This window comes from Pelmatolapia mariae, linkage group LG3_W (assembly GCF_036321145.2).
Source record: "Pelmatolapia mariae isolate MD_Pm_ZW linkage group LG3_W, Pm_UMD_F_2, whole genome shotgun sequence".
NCBI classification, from domain to species: domain Eukaryota; kingdom Metazoa; phylum Chordata; class Actinopteri; order Cichliformes; family Cichlidae; genus Pelmatolapia; species Pelmatolapia mariae.
Genome location: NC_086229.1, coordinates 34443970 through 34467816, shown reverse-complemented (window position 1 = coordinate 34467816; position 23847 = coordinate 34443970). Strand labels below are relative to the sequence as shown.

The window sequence follows — 23847 nt, the reverse complement described above, 5'->3', positions numbered from 1 at the left end:
TCCAGGTCAGCCTCGGCTTTCAGGGCCGGCAAAGCAGCCTGTAATTAAACATACAGAGAAAAAACAAAACAAAACAAAAACAAACAGAAGTGTACAAACAGGACAATGATGTTGTGTTGGCTGTGTTACAAAGAGAGGGGAGAAACACCGGGTCAGGCCCTGTGTCAGCCTTCTTTCCCCTTTTTTTTTTTTTTTTTTTTTTTTTTTTCTCCACGATATAATCAACTCATGACCCACCAAGTTGACAGGACAACATGCACATGTTCAAATTTTTAAATTCATGAAAGAGAATTTTCCTTCCATCAGTAATCACTTGTGTTGTTCAATCAGCAGAAAACATCTCACAATTTGATTCTTAACCACTAAATTTGTTGTTTAATCACTGGTTGGTCATACCAGTCTCTTTATTTTCTTTTTTCTTTGAAGTTAAATTGTTGTCCTGCAACCCAGAGGGTATATTTGTTAGTAATGGATAAAGTTGATCATTTAACAACAGATGTATGTTAATTTTTGCTGCTTTAACCTTGCTGGAAAATCTTCACGTGTTCATAAGTGTAAGCTGTTTCTTCATTGTGTGAGTGTGCATTTGTAGGCAGGCAGGTTAATTTTAACTTTTTCTCAAACTAGGCGTTACCTTAAAAGGAGCCTTCCTCTCACATTTCTCTGCTTGTGTGTGTTTTTGTTTCACCTTTTGTTGGGATGCTCCGGACGCCTTCCCAACCTCCACAAGTCTATTGGCCCCAATTTTGTGTTAAAAGGTCTCTTACTTTCTCCTCTAATTCTCTCCTCGCTGCTGTCTGTTTCACAGCTGCTGATTCGTGCTGGGTGTGGTTCCCATTACTATAATTTTGCTTCGGCCGCTGTGCTTGTGGGGGCAGTTGGTCCAGGTCCGTAGCTTCCTGTATTAACACACTAAGAGATTTATTTAATATCATTGTCATCATTGTTAAACAGATAAGCAGGCAACACGCCCACCTTGACAGCGCAAACTGCACATCAGTCTCCCAACACATTCCTCTCTCTACTTCTCAATAATTCTCCACTCCACACCTCTTACTGTCTCTCTCTCCTTTTTTTAATTTTATTTTTATTACACCACAGAGTAATACACCCAATTATGCCCGTCTATCTCTATGTGGCTCCAAATTCCCTCTTTATTTAATTTCACACTCGTCAGGGGACAGGCACACAACAATTTCAACCACTGAAACGAGGACTTTCAAACTTTTTATCTTTTTACTAATATAGAACTCAACCTTAGATGTCAAAGCATTCTCTTGTTCTATTCCAGAATAAATGTGAACCCGTGATTACACGGCCGTTCCAGTGTTATTCTGTAGCTATGCGGGAGTCCTCAGTTCCCAAGTCACCACCTCGGCACCCAGACGACGCTGGACCGGCCTGTGCGTCCACAGACAGGGGGGTCGCCACACCATGAACAAAATTAATTTCCACAGGTACACTAGGCGTCAACCTTTGATCTTAAAGCATTCTCTTCGCACTAATGTCCTCCTAATCACACATCAACCGTCACGGTCACTGTGTTCACGCTTCACACACAGAACAGCACCCAGAGCGCGCCTCACACACACAGCAGCACCCAGAGCGCGCCTCACACACACAGCAGCACCCAGGGCGCGCCTCACACACACAGCAGCACCCAGAGCGCGCCTCACACACACAGCAGCACCCAGAGCGCGCCTCACACACACAGCAGCACCCAGAGCGCGCCTCACACACACAGCAGCACCCAGAGCGCGCCTCACACACACAGCAGCACCCAGAGCGCGCCTCACACACACAGCAGCACCCAGAGCGCGCCTCACACACACAGCAGCACCCAGAGCGCGCCTCACACACACAGCAGCACCCAGAGCGCGCCTCACACACACAGCAGCACCCAGAGCGCGCCTCACACACACAGCGCGTTTCACCAGCAGTGAGACCCACAGAGAGCGCTTTTAACCAGCGGAAATTTACACAGAAACCTCTGAGCTCAACTGTTAGAACTATTCCGAAGCACCACCGCACCATACACCAGGTACCCCTTTCACTGCGCTTATGGCCGCCACAACGGGGCAAAATCGCATCATAAAACAGAAGTGATGCACACGTCCCCGATGCTCAAAACCGCACCATAAACCAGCGTCTGCTTTACCTTTAATCGGGGTGAAGTAAATATTTTACTTATAATTTTATGACCGCAGCCCTCGAGGCTCAACCGACACCATAAACCACCGTTTAACCTCTATTCAATGTGCTGAAACCAGCTACCACTCATGCTGCACTTACGACCGCATCACCAGAGCATGGCCGCATCATCAACCAAAACCTACGGAACGCGTTACTGGCGCTTAAACGACACCGTAAGCCAGCATCTGCTTAACCTTAATTCTATACTAATTTCATGGCCGCGTCAATGGGGACTCACCGACAAAATAAACCACTTCAAAACCTCTATTCAATGTACTGGAGTTATGGCCGCCTCAACGAAAGAGATTCTAATATCTATTGCTACAGAAGCCAGTCTTAGACAAAGTTAAATGTGGAAGGTAAAGTGGGCTGCAACTAGCTCAACGTAGTATGTAATTAGTATCTTGCTAGAAGCAGTTCAACTGCAACTAGACTCAACGTAGTATGTTATTAGTATCTTGCTAGAAGCAGTTCAATTAACACACTGGAATTCAGCCTCAACTTATGTTGTTAGTATCTTGCACCAAAAACCAGACACCGACAAATTTAATGTGAAAATACGTGTAACTCAGCGAACAGATTAATTTGGAAAGCCCAATATGCACATTTGGTATTTATAATACAACAGGCTGTGCTTACCTTTCTGTTTAGGCCGGCCCTCTGTTCGCCTCGCCCCACGATCTCACCACAGGCCAAATCTGCACCTCCTCAGCACACCAAAGATCCGGGTCACCAGGCACCAAGTTGTTAAAAACTCCCAGTTGTTTTAATCTTTGGGCTGAAGGAGGGACAATACTCGGTGTATAAATGCTCAATCAACAATACTTTATTTCCATATAATTCAACACTTATGAGCATAAGAACCATCATGATGGGGAGACCTGCCTGCAGAGGGTCACAGCAAGTCTCAAAATGGTGACGGGTTACTCAGCCTTTTATAGCCTCTAGTGGCCCCCACCTAGTCGTAAAAGCCTAAACATTCACATGTTTTTTCTAATTCTTAGCAAGCCTGACTCCTGACCTTGGCTCCCTGTCTTCATGCTCTAAGGAAGGTGGGGGTATGGAATGTAGTCTGTCTCTCCTAAACTTAGACACAAGGTCTCCTGCACACGACATTTCTCTTTATGATTCAGCAGTAAAACATGTCAAGAAAACAGTATAACACATTCACAGCAGATCAAGGGTATAGCGTGGTGCACACTTATCTAATGAACTACAAAATGATTATATTCTTCTAACCCAAAAGTATGATGGGAACTTGACTACTCACACAGCACACAGTCTAAACTAAAAGATAATATATGTCCTACAGCTGTTAACATAATTCAGCTATCTTGACCAAGGGCATAAAGTAACATATGTTTCTACTAATAATCTCACATACAACAAACTTGGGAATACATGAACAAAACTCAAACTAACTAGACTGGAGATGCATAGCGTGACATGACTTAACCTGGAGATAGACAACGCAGAATACACACACAACAAACGTGGAGGACGCAACAACTGCCAGGGAAAAAAACACAGGGCTTAAATACATACTGAGGTGATTGGGGAGAAACAGGAGGAGAGCACAGCTGGGAGTAGTCTGACATGACTAGATGAGGAGAGGAAAAACTCAACACGTTGACATAGTACACAGACTTTCAAAGTAAAACGGGAAATCTAACAGACACGGAATTGACTAGAGGATACAGTGAAAAAATAAAGACAGAAATGACGGTACACTAAACAGAAATAACACAGAACCATAACATAGGAACTAGAACACAACAAATTCTAAGGAACTAAGGACCTAGGAATACTAGAGAAAGAAATCAAAACCAAGAGAATCAAAACACATCATGAAATCAAGGATAACTAATACAAAAAGAAAAACACTGAGTCCACAGACTCAGATGTTAAGTTAGACTCTTTTTCTCCAATTGATCTTTCTGAGTTAACTCCAATAATTACTTCCTCCAAACCATCAACGTGTCTTATAGACCCCATTCCTACAAAACTGCTCAAAGAAGTCCTGGTATTAATTAATTCTTCAATCTTAAATATGATCAACCTATCTCTAATAATCAGCTATGTACTGTAGAGATTAGGAAATTATTTTACTGGTACTATTCATAACCATTATTGTTTCTGTTGCATCACTGATCATTTATCATTATCATTTCATCAGAGCATTTTTGAAGTTGTCGATGTTACATGAAATTCTCTATTTCAAGTCTGTATTTCAGGGGTTGTCATAATCACATGATGATCTTTTATTGCAGGTTTAACTGTATTCATGTTATCCATATTGCTTATTAGAGAGTTGTTAATTGAGGGTCTGAAGTTATGGGCAATTGAGAAAGTTAAGGTGACCCAAGCTACTAAAGGATTTCATATCTGCTTACAATACAACACATCACATTTAATAAAATCACAGCATGGAGCATAGAGATCTGTGGGCCCAGTAATCTGCTGCAGGGGAATCTGCCCGGCAACAGGTGACTCGGAGGGTCACGGAGGATAAAAGACACATAATGGGGCCTGCACACATACACACACAGTTTCTCAACTTGTTTTGCTCAAAACTGCTACGTGACTTGTCCAGTGTACTTGACTGTTTAGCAATAACAGAGAACATCTGAAGTAGGGAGTAAAGGGTGTTAAGGGTCCGATGTACTGGAGTGTTCTTAGATTACGAGAATTGATACTTAGATTTCCAGTAAATCCAACTGCTTTGACGCATAATGCTCGTCATCAACTGTTATATATACCACTCCTCATTTGTTGTTCTGGGGAGATCGGCTTTGGAAGCGTAATGATGCTCATCTTCCCCACATATATATGTGTGTAATAAAATCACTATTTTGACATCTACTGGGACCTCCAGTCGTTTGTCCTTTCCTCAAAATACGAACCATGACAGTACCACAGGCCTTCAAGCTGGCTGTAGTTAAACCTTTACTCAAAAAGCATCTCTAGACCCAGCTGTCTTAGCTAATTATAGGCCAATCTCCAACCTTCCTTTCATATCAAAAATCCTTGAAAGAGTAGTTGTCAAACAGCTAACAGATCATCTGCAGAGGAATGGCTTATTTGAAGAGTTTCAGTCAGGTTTCAGAGCTCATCACAGCACAGAAACAGCTTTAGTGAAGGTTACAAATGATCTTCTTATGGCCTCTGACAGTGGATTCATCTCTGTGCTTGTCCTGCTAGACCTCAGTGCAGCGTTCGATACTGTTGACCATAATATTCTATTAGCGCGATTAGAGCACACTGTAGGTATTACAGCTACTGCGCTACAGTGGTTTGTATCATATCTATCCAACAGACTCCAATTTGTTCATGTAAATGGAGAGTCCTCTTCACCCACTATGGTCAATTATGGTGTTCCAGCTTCCAGTTTGGATTCAGGAGACAGACACTATCTCTACTTTCAAGATTAGGCTTCAAACTTTCCTTTTTGCATATAGTTAGGGCTGGACCAGGTGACCCTGAATCCTCCCTTAGTTATGCTGCAATAGACGTAGGCTGCCGGGGGATTCCCATGATGCGCTGAGTTTTTCCTTTCCAGACACCTTTCTCACTCACCATTCGCTAATAGACCTCCCTGCATTGAATGATATCTGTTATTAATCTCTGTCTCTCTTCCACAGTATGTAACAGTCATTTAATCTCTGGTCTGAGGGTCTCAGCCATAGATATAAAGTGCAGCTGCAACATGTAGAGATTTGATTAAACTGGATTCTGCAGTGAACGTGAAGCTGCTGTCATTCTGTGAGGACTGCAGTGATGTGTTCACTGTCCTCAGTGTGTGTAGGAGCTTTGCTGCTGTGTGTTGTACTAACTGTAGACGAGACACTGCTGCATCATTTAGGCCTGAATACACTGAGCTACAATCATGTGATCAGGAGGAAATGAGGGTGTGGATCAGCTGATCAGAAACATTGATGGGACTCTAAAATCCTTTGTAACCTGTACAAATGAGACAGAACTAGACTCCTGTGTGCTGCTTAACATTCACATGCTGATCAAAGATGAGGCTTAGATTTCTATCAGAGTTTTTTCAGTCAGTTATTAGAGTATTTTTTTAGTCCTGATCAGATTTTTAATCTCATCTCTTCACCTTGAACAACTCAATACTCAAGCATTTGCGTTCTTGGCAGAGATGGCACCACACCACTTTTTTATGTACTGATATCATAAATTTGGATATCTGCCGAATCCGATATGAATCCAATATATATCCGATATAGTCTGTTTTATGGATGATCTGATATCGTCATGTTGGTGTTGTTCCCAGATCATCATGAAAATGTTGTTCCAGGTTCAACATTGCAAGTGACCAATCACATTGTTGTGATGTTATTGTTTTGCGCGCCAAGCCATTTGTGCATTTATGAAATTCCAATGTTGCCAGGACAATATATTCTGCTTACCGTTTATTAAAGGGTTAGAGTCAGGGTTAGGGTCCATTGATTGGCGGACAGAGGCGGATTCTCGCAGCTTAAGTACAGTTTTTTGTTTTACGGCGGTTTTTCACGAAGTCGCAAAAGTATGATGTCACAACATTCTGATTGGTCACTTGCAATGTTGAACCTGGAACAACATTTTCAAGTATCAAGTATTTATTTATTGTCATTGTCAAGAACAATGAAATTGTGTTTGGAGCTTCTACAACGAATAATAATAAATACTAAATTCCCCTTAGACCCAAGTGTGACTATTTAACCCAGTGTGACTTCAGTGCAATGAGACGATCCTTAGCAAAAACATGAGAATATGACAGGTAATGTTCATGGGACATTCAGACAAAGACCTGAGAAATATGACAAAGTGCAACAGTGCAACCCGTTCAATTATTGTACTGTGAGATATGATAAATGTCTATTTTTCAGACCAGTTCACTGCTATTAATAAGTTGGATATGGTTAATATCCGTGAGGGGGGGGGGGGGCATTGTTCAGGAGCCTCACAGCCTGTGGATACAGGCTGTTGGCCAATCTGGACGTTCTGGCCTGTATGGACCTGTATCTTCTCCCTGAGGGCAGCAGGTGGAAAAGGTGGTGCGCAGGGTGATGTTGGTCCTGCAGGATACTGTGCACCCTCCTCAGACAGCGAGTGGGGAAGATGTTGCTAATCTCTGGCAGAGTCGTTCCAATAATTCTGCCAGCTTCTTTCACCACCCGCTGGAGTGCTTGCTGGTCGGCCTTGGTGCAGCTGGGGAACCACACTAGAAATCCGTACGTCAGAACGCTGCTGATGGCACAGTTGTAGAAGTTCAACATCAGAGGTCTGGGAATGTGTGCGCTCCGCAGTCTCCTCAGGTAGTAGAGGCGCTGTTGGGCCTTCCGTACAGCTGAGGTGATGTGGTTGCCCCAGGACAAGTCCTCAGTCACAGTTACCCCCAAGAATTTAAAACTGCTCACCCTCTCCACCGCCTCACTGCCAATGAAGAGAGGCAGGTGGTTGTTGTGACCTTTCCTCCGGAAATCTACAATAATCTCCTTGGTCTTTTTGGTGTTTAAGACCAAGTTATTGTCGCGGCACCATGACTCTAGTTGTTGCACCTCTGTCCTGTATTTTGTCTCATCGTTGTTGGATATGAGTCCGAGCACTGTGGTGTCGTCGGCAAACTTAACAATGAGATTAGACGCGCAGGAGGAAATACAGTCATGAGTGAAGAGAGTGTATAGCAGAGGGCTCAGAACACACCCCTGAGGGGCACCGGTGTTGACCACAAGGGTGGAAGAGGTGTTCTTACCCACTCTGACGCTCTGTCTACGGTTAGTGAGGAAGTCCACAATCCAGTTGCACAGGGAGGAGTTGAGTCCTAGTTGATGGAGTTTGGGACGGAGTTTGTATGGCCGGATGGTATTAAAAGCCGAGCTGTAGTCTACAAAGAGGAGCTGTGCATAGGTGTTCTTGTGCTCCAGGTGCTCCAGTAGTGTATGCAGCACTGTGGCGATCGCGTCCTCAGTTGACCGGTTCTCCCTGTATGCAAACTGGTGCGGGTCCAGAGGTGGTGGAAGGGCAGCTCTGATGTGTTTAATGACCAGTCTCTCCAGGCATTTGGCGGGAATGGGGGTGAGTGCCACAGGTCTGAAATCGTTCAGACATGTGACATTTGACTGTTTGGGGATGGGAACGATGGTTGCTGCTTTGAAACAGGATGGTACCAGTGAACAGGACAGCGAGGTGTTATATATAGAGGTGAAGACGTCCGCCAGGTCTGCAGCACAGTCCTTTAGCACCCGGCCCAGCACTCCATCTGGTCCGGCCGCCTTCCTGGTGTTAATGCTGCGGAACACCCGCCTCAGCTCATGAGCGCTCAGGACTGGAGCAGGGTCGGTTGAGGGGAATGGGGGCAGGACAGGGTCGGTGTTATCCCTATCAAAACGGGCATAAAAGAGGTTTAGGTCCTCAGCCAGAGTAGGACTGTCGGCTGAGGGTGGTGGTGTTCTCCTCTTGTAGTCCGTGATAGCCCTGATGCTCTCCCAGACCTGTCTTGGGTTTGTGATGTTCTCAAACCTGGCCTCGATGCGCCTCCTGTGCTGCTGCTTGGCAGTCTTGATGCCTCTTCTCAGGTTAGCCCTGGCAGCACTGTATGCCTCCAGGTCCCCGGAATGGAAAGCGTTGTTCCTCGTTCGGATAAGTTGTTGAACTCCGTGTGTCATCCAGGGTGGATTATTAGGGAACACACGGAGTCGTTTCCAGGTTGTTACATTGTCCACACAGAAACAGATGTAGTCCAAGACAGTGGAGGTGTAACTGTCCAATGCGACACGATTGTCAGTGTCCTGTTCCTTGAATACTTCCCAGTCTGTGCGGTAGAAACAGTCCTGGAGCATCGGAATAGCATCCTGCGGCCATGTTCTCACGGTTTTGGTTGTAATCCCAGTGCTCTTGATCTTTGGTGTGTATATTGGGTGTAGCAGAAGAGAGAGATGGTCTGACAGACCCAGGTGGGGATAGGCCTGGGCTCTGTATGCGTTAGCCATGTTGGTGTACACCTGGTCCAAAGTTCTATCTCCTCTGGTAGCACACTTCACATTTCGGTGGAAATTGTGAAGTACAGATTTCAGGTCCGTGTGGTTAAAATCCCCAGCCACAATAAAGACACTGTCCGGGTCTGCTACCAGGCTGTTATTGATGCTGCTGCTCAATTGTGCTAACGCTAACTTAGCATTAGCATCTGGTGGAATGTAAACAGCGCAGATGTAAACGGCAGAAAATTCCCGAGGGAGATAGAATGGACGGCACTTTAACACCAACAGTTCTGCCTCTGTACTGCACAGTCTGTCCGGGACCGTGACGTTCGTGCACCAAAGGTTGTTAATATAGATGCACAGCCCCCCGCCGGTCTTCTTACCAGAGTCCGCAGACCTGTCGGCTCGGTAGGCGGTGCGGCCTGCTAGCTCAATAGCCGCGTCGGGAATGGCGCTGTCCAGCCAGGTTTCAGTGAAGATCATGCACGAACAGTTGTTGAAAGTCCGTCGAGTGGCGATCTGCAGTCGTATTTCATCCAGTTTGTAACGAATTGAGCGAGCATTGGAGAGGAATATGGTCGGGAGTGGTGGTTTGAACGGACTAGCCTTTAGCCGTGCCCACAGGCCTCCCCGCCTGCCTCTCTTCTGCCTCCGCTCGCAGCGTCTCCTCCTGCGGCTCGCTGTTGCGGGTAGCCCCGGGGGTTGCTTGACGATCTCCGGGGGGATGAGATACTCGGATGTTAGTTGAAGATCTCCACGGCTTAGTTGTAATAGTTGTAGTAGATCATCTCTGTTGTACTGAAGTAAACCCAGACTGTGTGAAATGATACACAGTGCCACCAAAAGTGCAAAAATGTAGGAGCTCCGGGCCGCTGCGTCTGTGCGCGCCGCCATCTTGTCTGGGCATTTTCATGATGATCTGGGAACAACACTAACACGACGATATCAGATCGTGCCTATTTTATAATCACTAAAACTGCTTGTTTTTAAAAAAACAAAAAAACAAAAACATATCTTGCTGCATTTTGTACTCAAATTTAAAAAACAAAACAAACACTGAAGCTATTATGTTGTTCCTGTATGCAAAAAGTACACTGCACCCACAATATTTCACAGTTCAGCAAAACTGATCTTTTTATATAAACTGTTAGCAAAACTTTAAATCTAAGTATTTAAAGTAATATTCAAAAAGTAATTTAAAGTGTAATTATATACAGACTTCAAAAACTCCTTGGTTCTGAAAAAAAGTGCAATATCAGCACAAAATAATAATATTTAACAACTAAAAAAAACAGGTTGTAGAAAGGATCCTTTTATATTTAAAGCTAATAATAGACATTCAGGGTGGAAAGCAGTGCAAATAAATGCAAACACGGTTTTCCTGCACTCACCTTTTATCAGGATGGATGTCAGTGTGAGCTGTTTCTATCACATTTAACCTGACACTGAATTTTGCTTCATTTCTATACAAAGCTTAAGACAAGTATGGAAAAAAAGGTGTGTTTCACAGTTTTACTTTGAAAAAAACCAACAAACTGTGCTGCGAGTAAACAGGTTCGTGGTTGGAATTAACAAACAAACAGACTCAGCAAGGCACAGATGTCCGCACTTCACATATCGGTTGTTAAGCTTAGCGTAGGAATGCTTCACAAACATTCAGAGATGAACTTACACACTTGGCTTTATGCGTACTTTGAATTGAAAGGTACTTGATCTGTGAATGATGACGTATCACAAGTACATTTATTGAGAACCGGCCTTTAACTTTAGAATCAAAGTTCAGTTAGAAAAAAATTGAAGTCATTCATGGAATTATGATCTTTCTGTTTTTACAGAGTTTAAAACACAACAAAGAAATGTCAGTGATCAGGATAACAGCGGAAGGACTCTGGAGTATAATTTGTATTATTGACCATTTTGATCTCTGACAGAGACACTGCAAATACAGATGCAACAAGGGAAGCAGCAAAACTGATTGAACACAGATTTTAGAGGCTAAATTCAAATTTCAGTAATCAGAGTGGCATTATTTATCTCTCTGTGTGTGTGTGTGTGTGTGTGTGTGTGTGTGTGTGTGTGTGTGTGTGTGTGTGTGTGTGTGTGTGTGTGTGTGTGTGTGTGTGTGTGTGTGTGTGTGTGTGTGTGTGTGTGTGTGTGTGTGTGTGTGTGTGTGTTGGTACAATGTCAGCTAATTCTTGATGGTTCCTCCACAGAGTGGACCAGCAGAGCTCAGAGGTTCCCAGTGGTCAGTCTGCCCAGCAGCATCAAACACAGCTGGATTCCATATTTATGGTCTGTACATGTACAACAACTACTTTTATTATTAATATTAATAATAATAAATTTATTTATAGGTCCCTTTCAGAACACCAAGGACTCTGTGGACTAAATGACCAAAAGAAAACAAACTTTGAAATTAGACGGTGCAAATGTGATCACAGGGAAACATTTTAAACATCGAGGCTTTAAACAGAAACCAAAGTGAAACAGTTTGTAGTCGAGATCAGTGGGAATGAAGCTGAATAACTGTTTCTTCAATAACTTGGTAAATGACACATATATGATGTAAATTAGCAGCATTAGCACTTACTAATGATGTGAGTCGACACTCGGCTGTATTGAGACGACCACATTAGGTGGTCCTCAACTGTAATGGAAAGCAGTGGATCCAGTCCAGTCGTGGCGACCTGTGGTGAGTTGATCTGAGCAGCTACTAATGGAAACAGGGCCATAGATGTGTTTGTCCTCAATAACAATGAATCACAAGATTTTTAGATTTTTACATTACTGTTAAAATCTCATTTTGTTTGTTAAAGTGTGCAGTTCAGGGTGTGTTACTAAAACTGTGGTTTGCTCACTTTCCAAAGACCCAGCCCCCATAAAAAGCAGCCAATCAGCTTCTAAGAGTTACACACCCACACATATCTATCAAGTTAACTCTGGTCTAACACACTTGGATTTAGCTTGAAGAATGCTCCTGTACGAAGACTGAAAATGATTTAAAAAGCAGCCAATGTCCAAAGAACAACTTTGACACACCTTCATAAAGCCTGCGGAGCACTTAAAAAAAAAAAAGAAAAACTAGCTGAAAGTCTGGCTTCTCTTATGAAAAGTACAGAGAAATTATGGGTCACTCAACACTTGTGCACAATATAAGAGTTTAAATAAATCTAAAGAATAACTCAAAATCCAACAATCATACTGAAAAAATCATCTGCAGCTAACTATCCAAGTGGATTTGTTTAAGACAGCTCCATCTGCTGGTGGCCCTCTGAAGGTGCATGAAAGGGCGTGTTTATAGTGAAAGTAGTAGAGAAAGTAAACCCCATGGGAAGGAGGGAGGACTCTCAGCAGCTTCCAGCTCATATTTAGACATTTGACTTCTCACTGAAAGCAGCAATTTTGAGTGGCTGTACCTTAATTAGAAGAGCTAACATGTCAATAGTAATTCGAGTTGATTGAGCGATGCTGTCCTTATAATGTAGTTTATGATTTTATTACATCTTTTTGTGGATAAGTCCAGTTTTTCTGTAGAGCCTCTCAAGTTAGTGACAGTAGTCAAAGTTCACGTGTAAACCAGAGCAGCAAATCAGGTCCAAATGTGTTGTTCACAGTGAGTGGGATCATCAGTATGCTGCTATGTTAACATCCTGCAGCAGGATTTGTTTGATGAGATAATAAATAGATGTGTGAGGAAGACAGCAAAGTCATTCATTAACTCATTGTTGAGTTTAGGGGGACAGTTGGAGTAGGTTTAACCAGGTGACACACAGTAGATTAAAAGTAACTGAAGGCAGGAGCAGACACCTGTATGACTTCCCACCTCTCAACATAGATTATTGCAATGTGCCTGGGCAGTGCCACGGGGCTGGTAGATGTAAACAAACCTGGAGGAGAGGATTTATTCAACTGAGAAAAGTCACACAGTTGTGTCTTGATGCATCAGTCATCCAGGTAAGTAAATCTCCAAAGTCTGAATCTGTTCATCTGGATGTTTTCAGTAGGAGAAACATTTCATCATGATCTAAGTGACTTCTTCAGTCTCAACTGACTGCAGGTTTCCAACCTTATAAACAGGACATTTGTAAAATGAATGGAAAAGCTGCCCTGAAGGAACAATGGGCTGGGAGGTCAGCTCCTTGATCATAGCATATTGTCATGATCATTGATCAACAACCACAGATAAAAGACCATGAGTCTGCAATCACAGCATTGTAAGATGGTGACAGATGTACCCTTAGGCCCCTCATCGATTCAGAGATTGTCTTTCCCTTTTCATGTAAATAGCCTCCTTAACTCCATGCTCAAACCAGCGTTCACATTTACTCAGGGCCTTATTGATGTGATGTTGTTCTGCTTCCCTGGCCGCTGTGTCTGTGGGGATGGTGTTCGCTCTGTGTTGTAGTGTTCTGTTGACACCCAGATTGTGCTCCAGTGAATGATGAGAGTCAAACCTTAAATACTGATCTGTATGTGTAAACAGAGTGAACCTTTAACACCAGCTGTCTGTATGAATAACTCAGTAACCTGTAACATCGCCGAGTTTCTGGCTACAATTCTCAGCCTGTTTGTTGATCACCTCGAAACACCAACAAAATGTTTCTCCCACTGAAATCGCTGCATTCATATGAACAGAATCAACATTTTGGGATCATGGAGTTGTGGAGAATGTCTCAGTTAATCAGATAAAGTCAAACTTATGATTGGTGAACAGATCATGGATGATATGCCCCTTGATCGTAAAGAAGTGGAAGTTGTGTAGACTGAAGTTCAGAGTGGTGGGTCATTCATAAAGTATTCTGTTCCAGCTGCTGGAGGACAACATCATCACTTTTGTGAAGAACGAGCTGAAGAAGATCCAGAAGGCTCTGAATCCAAATAAGCCCCAGTGCTTGGAGTTTCAGAGGGAGGATGATGAGCAGAGGAGCAGCAGAGAGGCATTTGTGATGCTCACAGTGGACTTCCTGAGGAGAATGAAGCAAGAAGAGCTGGCTGACCAACTGCAGAGCAGTAAGAGGATTTCTGTAAAGATTTAAGCTGCTGGATAAATGAGACACTTTTGTCTCAACTGATGAACCAGTATGTTCAGTTTTGTGTCAGTGGGTCAGAAATTGTCTTCAGTATTTTGTAAAATTGTGATTGTTGAAGTTCTATTTATATTATTATTATTTTTCAGAACTTCGAGCTGCAGTTTGTCATCCTAACCTTAAATCTGCTCTGAAGAAGAAGTTCCAGTGTGTGTTTGAGGGCATCGCTAAAGCAGGAAACCCAACCCTTCTGAATCAGATCTACACAGAGCTCTACATCACAGAGGGCGGGACTGCAGAGGTCAATGATGAACATGAGGTCAGACAGATTGAAACAGCATCCAGGAAACCAGACAGACCAGAAACAACAATCAGACAAGAAGACCTCTTTAAAGCCTCACCTGGAAGAGATGAACCAATCAGAACAGTGCTGACAAAGGGAGTGGCTGGCATTGGGAAAACAGTCTTAACACAGAAATACACCCTGGACTGGGCTGAAGACAAAGCCAACCAGGACATCCACTTCATATTTCCATTCACTTTCAGAGAGCTGAATGTGCTGAAAGAGGAAAAGTTCAGCTTGGTGGAACTTGTTCATCACTTCTTTACTGAAACCAAAGAAGCAGGAATCTGCAGCTTTGAAGACTTCCAGGTTGTGTTCATCTTTGATGGTCTGGATGAGTGTCGACTTCCTCTGGACTTCCACAAAACTACAATCCTAACTGACCCTAGAAAGTCCACCTCAGTGGATGTACTGCTGATAAACCTCATCAGGGGGAAACTGCTTCCCTCTGCTCGTCTCTGGATAACGACACGACCTGCAGCAGCCAATCAGATCCCTCCTGACTGTGTTGGCATGGTGACAGAGGTCAGAGGGTTCACTGACCCAAAGAAGGAGGAGTACTTCAGGAAGAGATTCAGAGATGAGGAGCAGGCCAGCAGGATCATCTCCCACATCAAGACATCACGAAGTCTCCACATCATGTGCCACATCCCAGTCTTCTGCTGGATCACTGCTACAGTTCTGGAGGATGTGCTGGAAACCAGAGAGGACGGGCAGCTGCCCAAGACCCTGACTGAGATGTACATCCACTTCCTGGTGGTTCAGGCCAAAGTGAAGAAGGTCAAGTATGATGGAGGAGCTGAGACAGATCCACACTGGAGTCCAGAGAGCAGGAAGATGATTGAGTCTCTGGGAAAACTAGCTTTTGATCAGCTGCAGAAAGGAAACCTGATCTTCTATGAATCAGACCTGACAGAGTGTGGCATCGATATCAGAGCAGCCTCAGTGTACTCAGGAGTGTTCACACAGATCTTTAAAGAGGAGAGAGGATTGTACCAGGACAAGGTGTTCTGCTTCATCCATCTGAGTGTTCAAGAGTTTCTGGCTGCTCTTCATGTCCATCTGACCTTCATCAACTCTGGACTCAATCTGCTGGAAGAACAACAAATAACCTCTAAGAAATCTAAATTATTTAACAAACCAAAACTCCAATCTCTCCACCAGAGTGCTGTGAACAAGGCCTTACAGAGTCCAAATGGCCACCTGGACTTGTTCCTCCGCTTCCTCCTGGGTCTTTCACTGGAGACCAATCAGAATCTCCTACGAGGTCTTCTGACACAGACAGGAAGTAGCTCACAGACCAATCAGGAAACAGTCCAGTACATCAAGGAGAAACTCAGTGATAATCTGTCTGCAGAGAAAAGCATCAATCTGTTCCACTGTCTGAATGAACTGAATGATCGTTCTCTAGTGGAGGAGATCCAACAGTCCCTGAGATCATCACGTCTCTCCACAGATGAACTGTCTCCTGCTCAGTGGTCAGCTCTAGTCTTCATCTTACTGTCATCAGAAAAAGATCTGGATGTGTTTGACCTGAAGAAATACTCTGCTTCAGAGGAGGCTCTTCTGAGGCTGCTGCCAGTGGTCAAAGCCTCCAACAAAGCTCTGTAAGTACATGTGTCTTTATAAACAGTGTAACGTGTGATGGCTGCTTAAAATCTTAAACATATTCATTTAAATGATCATCTGCACTAAATACAGTATATTATATTTAATGTTTGATAAATGTTTAATGTTAAATGAGAAATGATTAATGTTGATAAATGTCAGAGTGTGTTAAACATTTCTGTCGGTCAGCTTTTTTCAAAGTCATATCCAGACTCATCCTCTTAGCAGTGATGGGAATGATGGCTTTACAAGTAATGGCGTTACAAGTAATTGCATTACTAAGGGCGTTACTTTTTTCAGTCTAACTAATCACAATTTCTATCCTTACAATGCCAATCATGTCGTGGAAAAATGTACCATTTTGACCAATCAAAAAATGATATGACAACATGACATTTGGGAAGTTTTAGGAGTAACGGCGAGAGAGAGTGAGAGAGAGAGAAAGACAGCAGAAAAAGAGAGAGAGCGAGGTTTGAGAGAGATTCGTGACATTTAGCATGTTTGGAGTGTGTAGTTACCTGCACGTATCAGGCTTGTGATTTTCTTCTTTATAGTGTACAGAAATATTTTTTTTTGGAGTGGCACAAATAATTTGTGTGGCATCTTACCGAATGCAGAACACCTGACTGTTATTTAAATAGTTTGAAATAGTTATAGATGTAAAAGGTAAATGGCTGCAAATAACCTTGTTTGCAAAACCTGTGCATATGATTTTAAAATTCACAATTTATATTTGCAGTTAAAGTTATGAAATATGATTCTATAAACATGTTTGTGGTTGTTACAGTGAAAAAAAACTTTTTCTACTATAAATTATGTTTTTTGTCTGATTTGAGATCAATTCTGTAAATTCAGTATGCCAAAATGAAACCATTGCTGTAAATTCAGACACATGAGGTTGTGCTAAAAAGGATGATACCAAACAAAGTAAATACAGGGTTGCATTGACAATCGAAAAGAATGGGCAGCACATTGAACACATTTAATAAGTGCTCAGAAACCTGTAAATAACTCATGAAAGAATAAAGTTACGTTGGAAACAAGCACACCATTGTTTTTCTTGTGACATTACTAATAAGTTTGATGCGTCACATGGTCCTCTTCCGATTGAAAAAACAAAAGTTGTATCCAAGATGGCCGACTTGTAAATGGTCACCACCCATCTTGAGGAGTTTGCCCCCTCACATATACTAATGTGCCACAAACAGGACTTTCATATCACCAACCCATTTCCATGTTATTACGGTGTATCCATATAAATGGCCCACCCTGTAGTTTTTAAAGGTCATGGCCAATTATACCCTGGACACCAGAGGGTTAAACATTTTTTTAAGTAACCCAATAGTTACTTTTCAAGTAATTAATTACTTTTAGAATCTTGTAACTCAGTTACTAACACAGTTACTTTATTGAAGAAGTAACTGTCACGATCCTGGGTCTTTTGACCCAGTGTTTTGAGTTTTAGTTCTTTTGATATATCTGTGAAGGTTCTCAGTCATCCAGGTCATCGTAGTCAAAGGAGCTTGCAAAGAAAAGCGTCTGGACTCTCGGCCATTTGACCTTAGAACTGAAGAAGCTTCTCGGATGAGAGGTGAAACGTCTTCAAGCAACTTAAAGAAGTCCAGACGCTTGTCTTTGCAAGCTCCTTTGACTAGTTCTTTTGATGTTTATAGTGTATGTTTAAGCTTATTAGGTTTCCTATGTTCATTTGCGTATTAGTTCCCCCTTGTGAAGTCTCCCTTACCTTTGTGTGTTTCATGTCTGTGTGTCTTATGTTGTCAAGTTCATGTTGTCATGTCATGTCATTTTATTTACACAGGCAACATTTAAATAGCAATGCACACACTGACATTTGTCTTTGTTATAAAGGTTCAACATAAGAAGTGATTTAAAATAATCACCAACATATTTATCAAATGACCATTTTTCAAATTGTTTTTAATTTGTTTTTGTGTTTTAGGCTGAGTGTCCCTGACATCTCAGACAGAGGCTGTGAAGCTCTGTCCTCAGTTCTCAACTCCCAGTCCTCCAGGCTGAAAGAGCTGGACCTGAGTATCAACACCCTGCAGGATTCAGCAGTGAAGCTTCTGTCTGCTACAGTAGAGAGTCCACATTGTACCCTGGAAACGCTCAGGTTAGATCAAGTAATATTCTGAAATCTTTATGAGTTATCACAAGAAGTCAAACAATTTCTAAGCAAATCAAGGTTAGCTTTTATTCTTGTTTTTTATGAAATATGTGAGAGAGGGGGATCTTTTTACTCTGAAGTTATCATCATCTGCCACATTTCTAATGTCTTCACCATGTGGACTTTTAAAGAATTTTCTGTTCTTCCAGACTGTGCCTCTGTAACTTGTCGGAAAGAAGCTATGAAGCTCTGTCCTTAGTTCTCAGCTCCCAGTCCTCTTGTCTGAAAGAGCTGGACTTAAGTAACAACAACCAGCAGGATTCAGCAGTGAAGTTTCTTTATGCTGGACTGAGAAGTCCACTCTGTGAACTGAATACTCTGAGGTGAGTTATGTTGTGCTTTTCATTAATTGACAAAATTAACCAATAAGAATCCATAACTTGGATAAAAAGTCAATTAAACTTCTGCAAGACTTTTATGACAATTTAATGAGCAGAGAGAGTTATTGATCAATCAATGCCAGCTACTTTGGTGTTAATTCATTGCCCTCACTTCCCGGCACATGGAGCGTAATTGGCATTTGCAATAGAATATCAGAATTGATTAATTCTTGTGCGAGTACCCTTTTGCTCTTTTGTTGTTGTTGTTTCTTTGAGAGGTGTATTTTAGCCAGTAAATGTCAGTAAATGTCATTTGTTGTATCGTAGTAAGAAATGAAGGATTTCTAAATGTAAAAAAAACAAAATAAAAAACAGGACTAATGGCTGAATCTAATATCTCTTTAGTGCACCATCACTGCACTTTAACAACAGTGTTTGTTTAATGTTTATCTTTCATTTTTCAGACTGAGTCACTGTCCGTTCTCAGAGAGAGGCTATGAAGCTCTGTCCTCACTTCTCAGCTCCCAGTCCTCTAGTCTGAGCGTGCTGGACCTGAGTAACTCTGACCTGCAGGATTCAGGAGTGAAGTTTCTGTGTGCTGGATTGAAGAGTCCACACTGTAAAATGGAAACTCTCAGGTCAGAATTTAAATTTTTTCCATTGTTGATCATGTCAAACCTATTTTATTTTGCTGCACAAACAGCAACTTCATAAAAATGTCTTAATGTAAATAATCAGTTTCTAAAGTTATTAGTGAGTCTTGTTCACTTCTTGTTTTTCATTTGAAATGAAATGTCAAATCTGATTCTCTTAGTAAAAAAAATCTTTCTTTCAACTTCACTTCATTCACCAAACCTTCCAGTTCGATTCGTGCCTGTATTCTGAAGGCTTTTACAGAGCCCTTTGGAGACATTGCTCTATCAATGTATAAATGTAACAGGGCTTGGTGCTGATGCTAACAGTGCTAACTGCTTCGGGCTTTAATTGCACAATATAAGCACATTTACATTATTATAAATAATGTAAATGTGTAGCTAGTACTGCTGGTAGTTTATATTTTACAAGCTAGCATGAGCCAATCAGTGAAAAGTCTAGCCATGACAGTTGTATGTTGCTGTGAGAAGAGTGGAGCTACATGCATTGATGCTAATGTTAACCATGTTAGTTTAAGCAGGTGGTCAGCGTGAGACCAGTAGAGCGGCTGCATCAGCAGGCCTCCATTTCATTGCAGTGTCACATTCTTCATATATCCATGCTGGACATTTGAATAGACTGAATATGTCACAGTCCCAGGTTTGGTCTTTTTGTACTTTAGCTTCTTGTTTATTTTTAGCTACCTTTATGATTTTTTCTTACAATATTTTTCATTTTTTAAATTAAATATTAAATAATTTATTACTTCATCAATTAATTGATTATTAATGTCCAGTGTAGGGATTAATTTGTTATTAAGTAACACATTACAGTAACTATGTTATTATTATGTTAACAAACACAGTAACTAGTTATTATGCCAAAATCAGTTACTGGGATTTAAATAGGGTAGCAGAGACCCGAGGCGTCCGACGTCTGAGTGTCAGGTGAACTGCCATCCCAACAACGGACTGTTCTCTCTGTTGAGGTCAGGAAAGCAATTCCGCTCCCTGAAGACCAACACAGAGAGACTGAGGAGGAGCTTCTTCCCGCAGGCAATACGGTCTCTCAATCACACCACCACATAGTACTGACCCACACATATGGTTTTTACACACACACTGGACATTCTGGGCATTGTTTACACTACTTCGATTAGATGCGTGGTCATCTAATCGAATCGTCTGTGAAGGTTCTCAGTCATCCAGGTCATTGTAGTCTAAGGAGCTTGGAAAGAAAAGCGTCTGGACTTCTTTGAGTTGCTTGAAGACGTTTCACCTCTCATCCGAGAAGCTTCTTCAGTTCTAAGGGTCAAATGGTGGAGAGTCCCAGATTTAAGCCCAGTGGGAGTTTCCCCCCAAAGAGGGACAAAGGACCCCCTGATGATCCTCTACCTAATCACATGAGCCGAGGTGTGAAAGTGGGTGTGGGTCCTAATCAGCCAGAGTATCGGGTGAACTCGTTGTGAAACCTGGCCCCACCCTATCATGTGATTTCCTGAGGTCAGATGGCCCAGGATGTGAGTGGGCGTTAAGGCGTCTGGGAAGGGATCTCAAAACTGGATTATAGATGGCAGACAATTGGTGTCGTAAACCACCACCTCTGTTCAAAGATGGTCGCTCACAGTGGACGTAAATGGCTTCTTTCACTCCTCTTTCAAACCATCTGTCCTCTCTGTCCAAAATGTGGATGTTGGCATCCTCAAAAGAGTGACCTTTGTCCTTTAGATGCAGATGAACTGCTGAGTCTTGTCCCGTGGAGGTGGCTCTTCTATGTTGTGCCATGTGCTTGTGAAGTGGCTGTTTGGTTTCTCCGATGTAGAGGTCTGGGCATTCCTCGCTGCACTGTACAACATACACCACATTGTTCAGTTTGTGTTTAGGAGTTTTGTCTTTCGGGTGAACCAGTTTCTGTCTGAGTGTGTTGCTGGGTCTGAAGTACACTGGTATGTCGTGTTTGGAGAAAACTCTCCTGAGTTTCTCTGATACACCGGCTACATAGGGGATGACAATGTTGTTGCGTCTGTCTTTCTTATCCTCCCTCGCTGGTGTCTGATCTTCTTTTCTGTGCATCTCTGCTGACTTTATAAACGCCCAATTAGGATAGCCACATGTTTTAAGTGCTTCCTTTACATGTGTGTGTTCCTTCTTTTTCCCTTCAGGCTTAGAGGGAACATGTTCTGCCCGGTGGTGTAGGGTCCTAATTACTCCAAGTTTGTGTTCCAGAGGGTGATGTGAGTCAAAGAGGAGGTACTGGTCTGTGTGTGTGGGCTTCCGGTACACTTCAATGTTGAGGTTGCCATTTTCTTCTATGTGCACCGCGCAGTCCAGGAAAGGCAAGCAGTTGTCCTTTGTGTCTTCCCTGGTGAACTTGATGTTTTTGTCCACGGCGTTGATGTGCGCAGTGAAGGATTCCACTTCTTGTGTTTTGATTTTGACCCAGGTGTCGTCTACATATCTGTACCAGTGGCTGGGTACTCTCCCTTTGAAAGAGCCAAGAGCCTTCCTTTCCACTTCCTCCATGTAAAGGTTGGCTACAATAGGTGACACGGGAGAGCCCATGGCGCAGCCATGTTTTTGTCTGTAGAAACCTTCGTTGTATTTGAAATATGTAGTGGTGAGGCAGAGGTCTAACAGTGTGCAAATCTGATCGGGTGTGAAGTTGGTCTTGTCCTCCAAGGCGCTGTCTTCTTGTAGTCGTTTTCTGACAGTCTCCACTGCCTCCGTAGTGGGTATGCAAGTGAAGAGGGAGACTACATCAAAGGACACCATGGTTTCATCTGGATCCAGGGTAAGTTTCTGGACCTTATCAGTGAAGTCGGTGGAGTTCTTGATGTGGTGTGGGGTGTTCCCCACCAGAGGTGCAAGGATGGTAGCAAGGTGTTTCGAGATGTTGTAGGTGGCTGAATTTATGCTATTGACAATGGGTCTGAGAGGGATAACTTCCTTGTGGATCTTGGGAAGTCCGTAGATGCAGGGTATGGCATCCCCTGGGTAAAGGCGGTGATATGTAAGGCGGTCGATGATTTTGTCCCTTTCAAGGTCTTGAAGGGAAGTTATAACTTTCTTTTTGTAGCTGCTTGTGGGGTCTCGCTTTAAGGCTTCGTAGGTATTGTTGTCACTGAGGACAGTAGTGATCTTTGCGTGGTAATCCGTTGTGTTTAGGACCACGGTGCACCTTCCCTTATCGGCTGGCAATATAGTGATGTTGTGGTCTTTGCTTAGTGATGCGATGGCCTTCTTTTCTTGTAATGTGAGGTTAGACGGAGGGACTTTGGCACTGGAGAGGGTGGCTGAGACTTTCATCCTGATCTGTTCTGCTTCTGTCTGTGATAATTTGTTGATCCGTATGGCAGTTTCTGTGGCTGTGATGAGGTCCACTATGGGCAACTGTTGCGGAGCAATGGCAAAATTGAGTCCTTTGGCTAATACGTTCTTTTCAGGTTCAGTGAGATTCCGGTCTGAAAAGTTCTTCACCCATTTTTCCTGACTGTCCTCAGGTGTATGTTCTTCTATGAGTTGTGTAGATTCAGACTGGGGAGTGAGTGTTTTTGAAAGCAAGGTGTGGAATTTCCTGAGTTGTCTTTCTTTTCCTTTAAAGTGTTGGGCCCGCTGAGCCTTCTCCACAAACTTGTAAACCTCTTCTACAATTGGAGAGGGTAGAAGGGTTTCCAGTTCCTGCAGAGTCTGGCTAATCTTGCTTTGGAGGGCATCTATAGTGAAATGGACCTGTCTTATCCTTTCACTTAGAAGCTGATTTTGTGCTCTCCGTAGAATCAAGTCCGCTCTGTGTCCTCTGACAGTCGATCCAAGGCGCAGGCTCTTAGGAACAACTCTGCTTTGTCTGCATCTCAGGTTGAAACGGAGATGGTTCCTATAATCCGCTAGTTTTCTAGATTCCCTTTCATACTCCCGCACCAGTTGAAGGGTGTTCCTCCCAAAATGTACGGCAATATGTCTGTGAAGGTTCTCAGTCATCCACACCCACTTTCACACCTCGGCTCATGTGATTAGGTAGAGGATCATCAGGGGGTCCTTTGTCCCTCTTTGGGGGGAAACGCCCACTGGGCTTAAATCTGGGACTCTCCACCATTTGACCCTTAGAACTGAAGAAGCTTCTCGGATGAGAGGTGAAACGTCTTCAAGCAACTCAAAGAAGTCCAGACGCTTTTCTTTCCAAGCTCCTTTGACATCTAATCGAATCACTTCACCACTTAAATCACCTTAAGCATATTTGCACTGCACAAGACACTTACAAATGTGGATTGCACAACCCTGGACATTATTATTTCTTCGTACATTCTTATATATTTCTATATTGTGTATTTGTGTATTTTGTTGTACAGTTATTTTATTTTCAACTTTAATTTATATATTTTATCTCATTCTTCCCCAGTTAAATTTACCCTTCATTCTAATTTTTTGTTGTACAGTTATTTCATTTTTAACTTTAATTTTTATATTTTATTTTATTCCTTCCTAGTTAAATTTACCCTTTTTAATTTTCATATTTATTTCCTGTCCTATTCATAGTCTTTTTTTTTTTTTCTTTAGGTCATGAG

General features: G+C 42.6%; 3 protein-coding genes across 3 annotated transcripts in view; 2 read left to right on the top strand and 1 right to left on the bottom strand.

Annotated features, from left to right (window-relative positions):
* LOC134622284 (NACHT, LRR and PYD domains-containing protein 12-like) overlaps positions 1 to 23847 on the top strand; it is a 1346881-nt gene that overhangs the window by 1130188 nt on the left and 192846 nt on the right. Inside the window, exon 19 of the mRNA XM_063467996.1 lies at positions 19190 to 19291. Coding sequence (XP_063324066.1) covers positions 19190 to 19291 — 102 coding nt within the window. The remainder of the gene's footprint in view (positions 1 to 19189; positions 19292 to 23847) is intronic.
* On the top strand, positions 13286 to 16148 carry LOC135932515 (protein NLRC3-like). Its single transcript, XM_065469999.1, has 3 exons — positions 13286 to 13297; positions 13976 to 14177; positions 14353 to 16148. Exons 1-3 carry the CDS (start codon positions 13286 to 13288, stop codon positions 16146 to 16148), a joined length of 2010 nt encoding a protein of 669 aa, XP_065326071.1.
* LOC135932513 (uncharacterized) lies at positions 20359 to 23263 on the bottom strand. The gene is made up of 2 exons (XM_065469998.1): positions 20846 to 23263; positions 20359 to 20376 (listed from the first exon to the last, which is right to left on the bottom strand). Exons 1-2 carry the CDS (start codon positions 23261 to 23263, stop codon positions 20359 to 20361), a joined length of 2436 nt encoding a protein of 811 aa, XP_065326070.1.

Excerpts from the sequence above, each read along its gene's own strand:
- LOC135932515 (XM_065469999.1), top strand. Across the intron at positions 14,178-14,352 it reads GGCTGACCAACTGCAGAGCA|CTGCAGTTTGTCATCCTAAC; the intron begins GTAAGAGGATTT and ends CAGAACTTCGAG.
- LOC135932513 (XM_065469998.1), bottom strand. The coding sequence starts at position 23,263 with ATGACTGAGAACCTTCACAGACATATTGCCGTACATTTTGGGAGGAAC.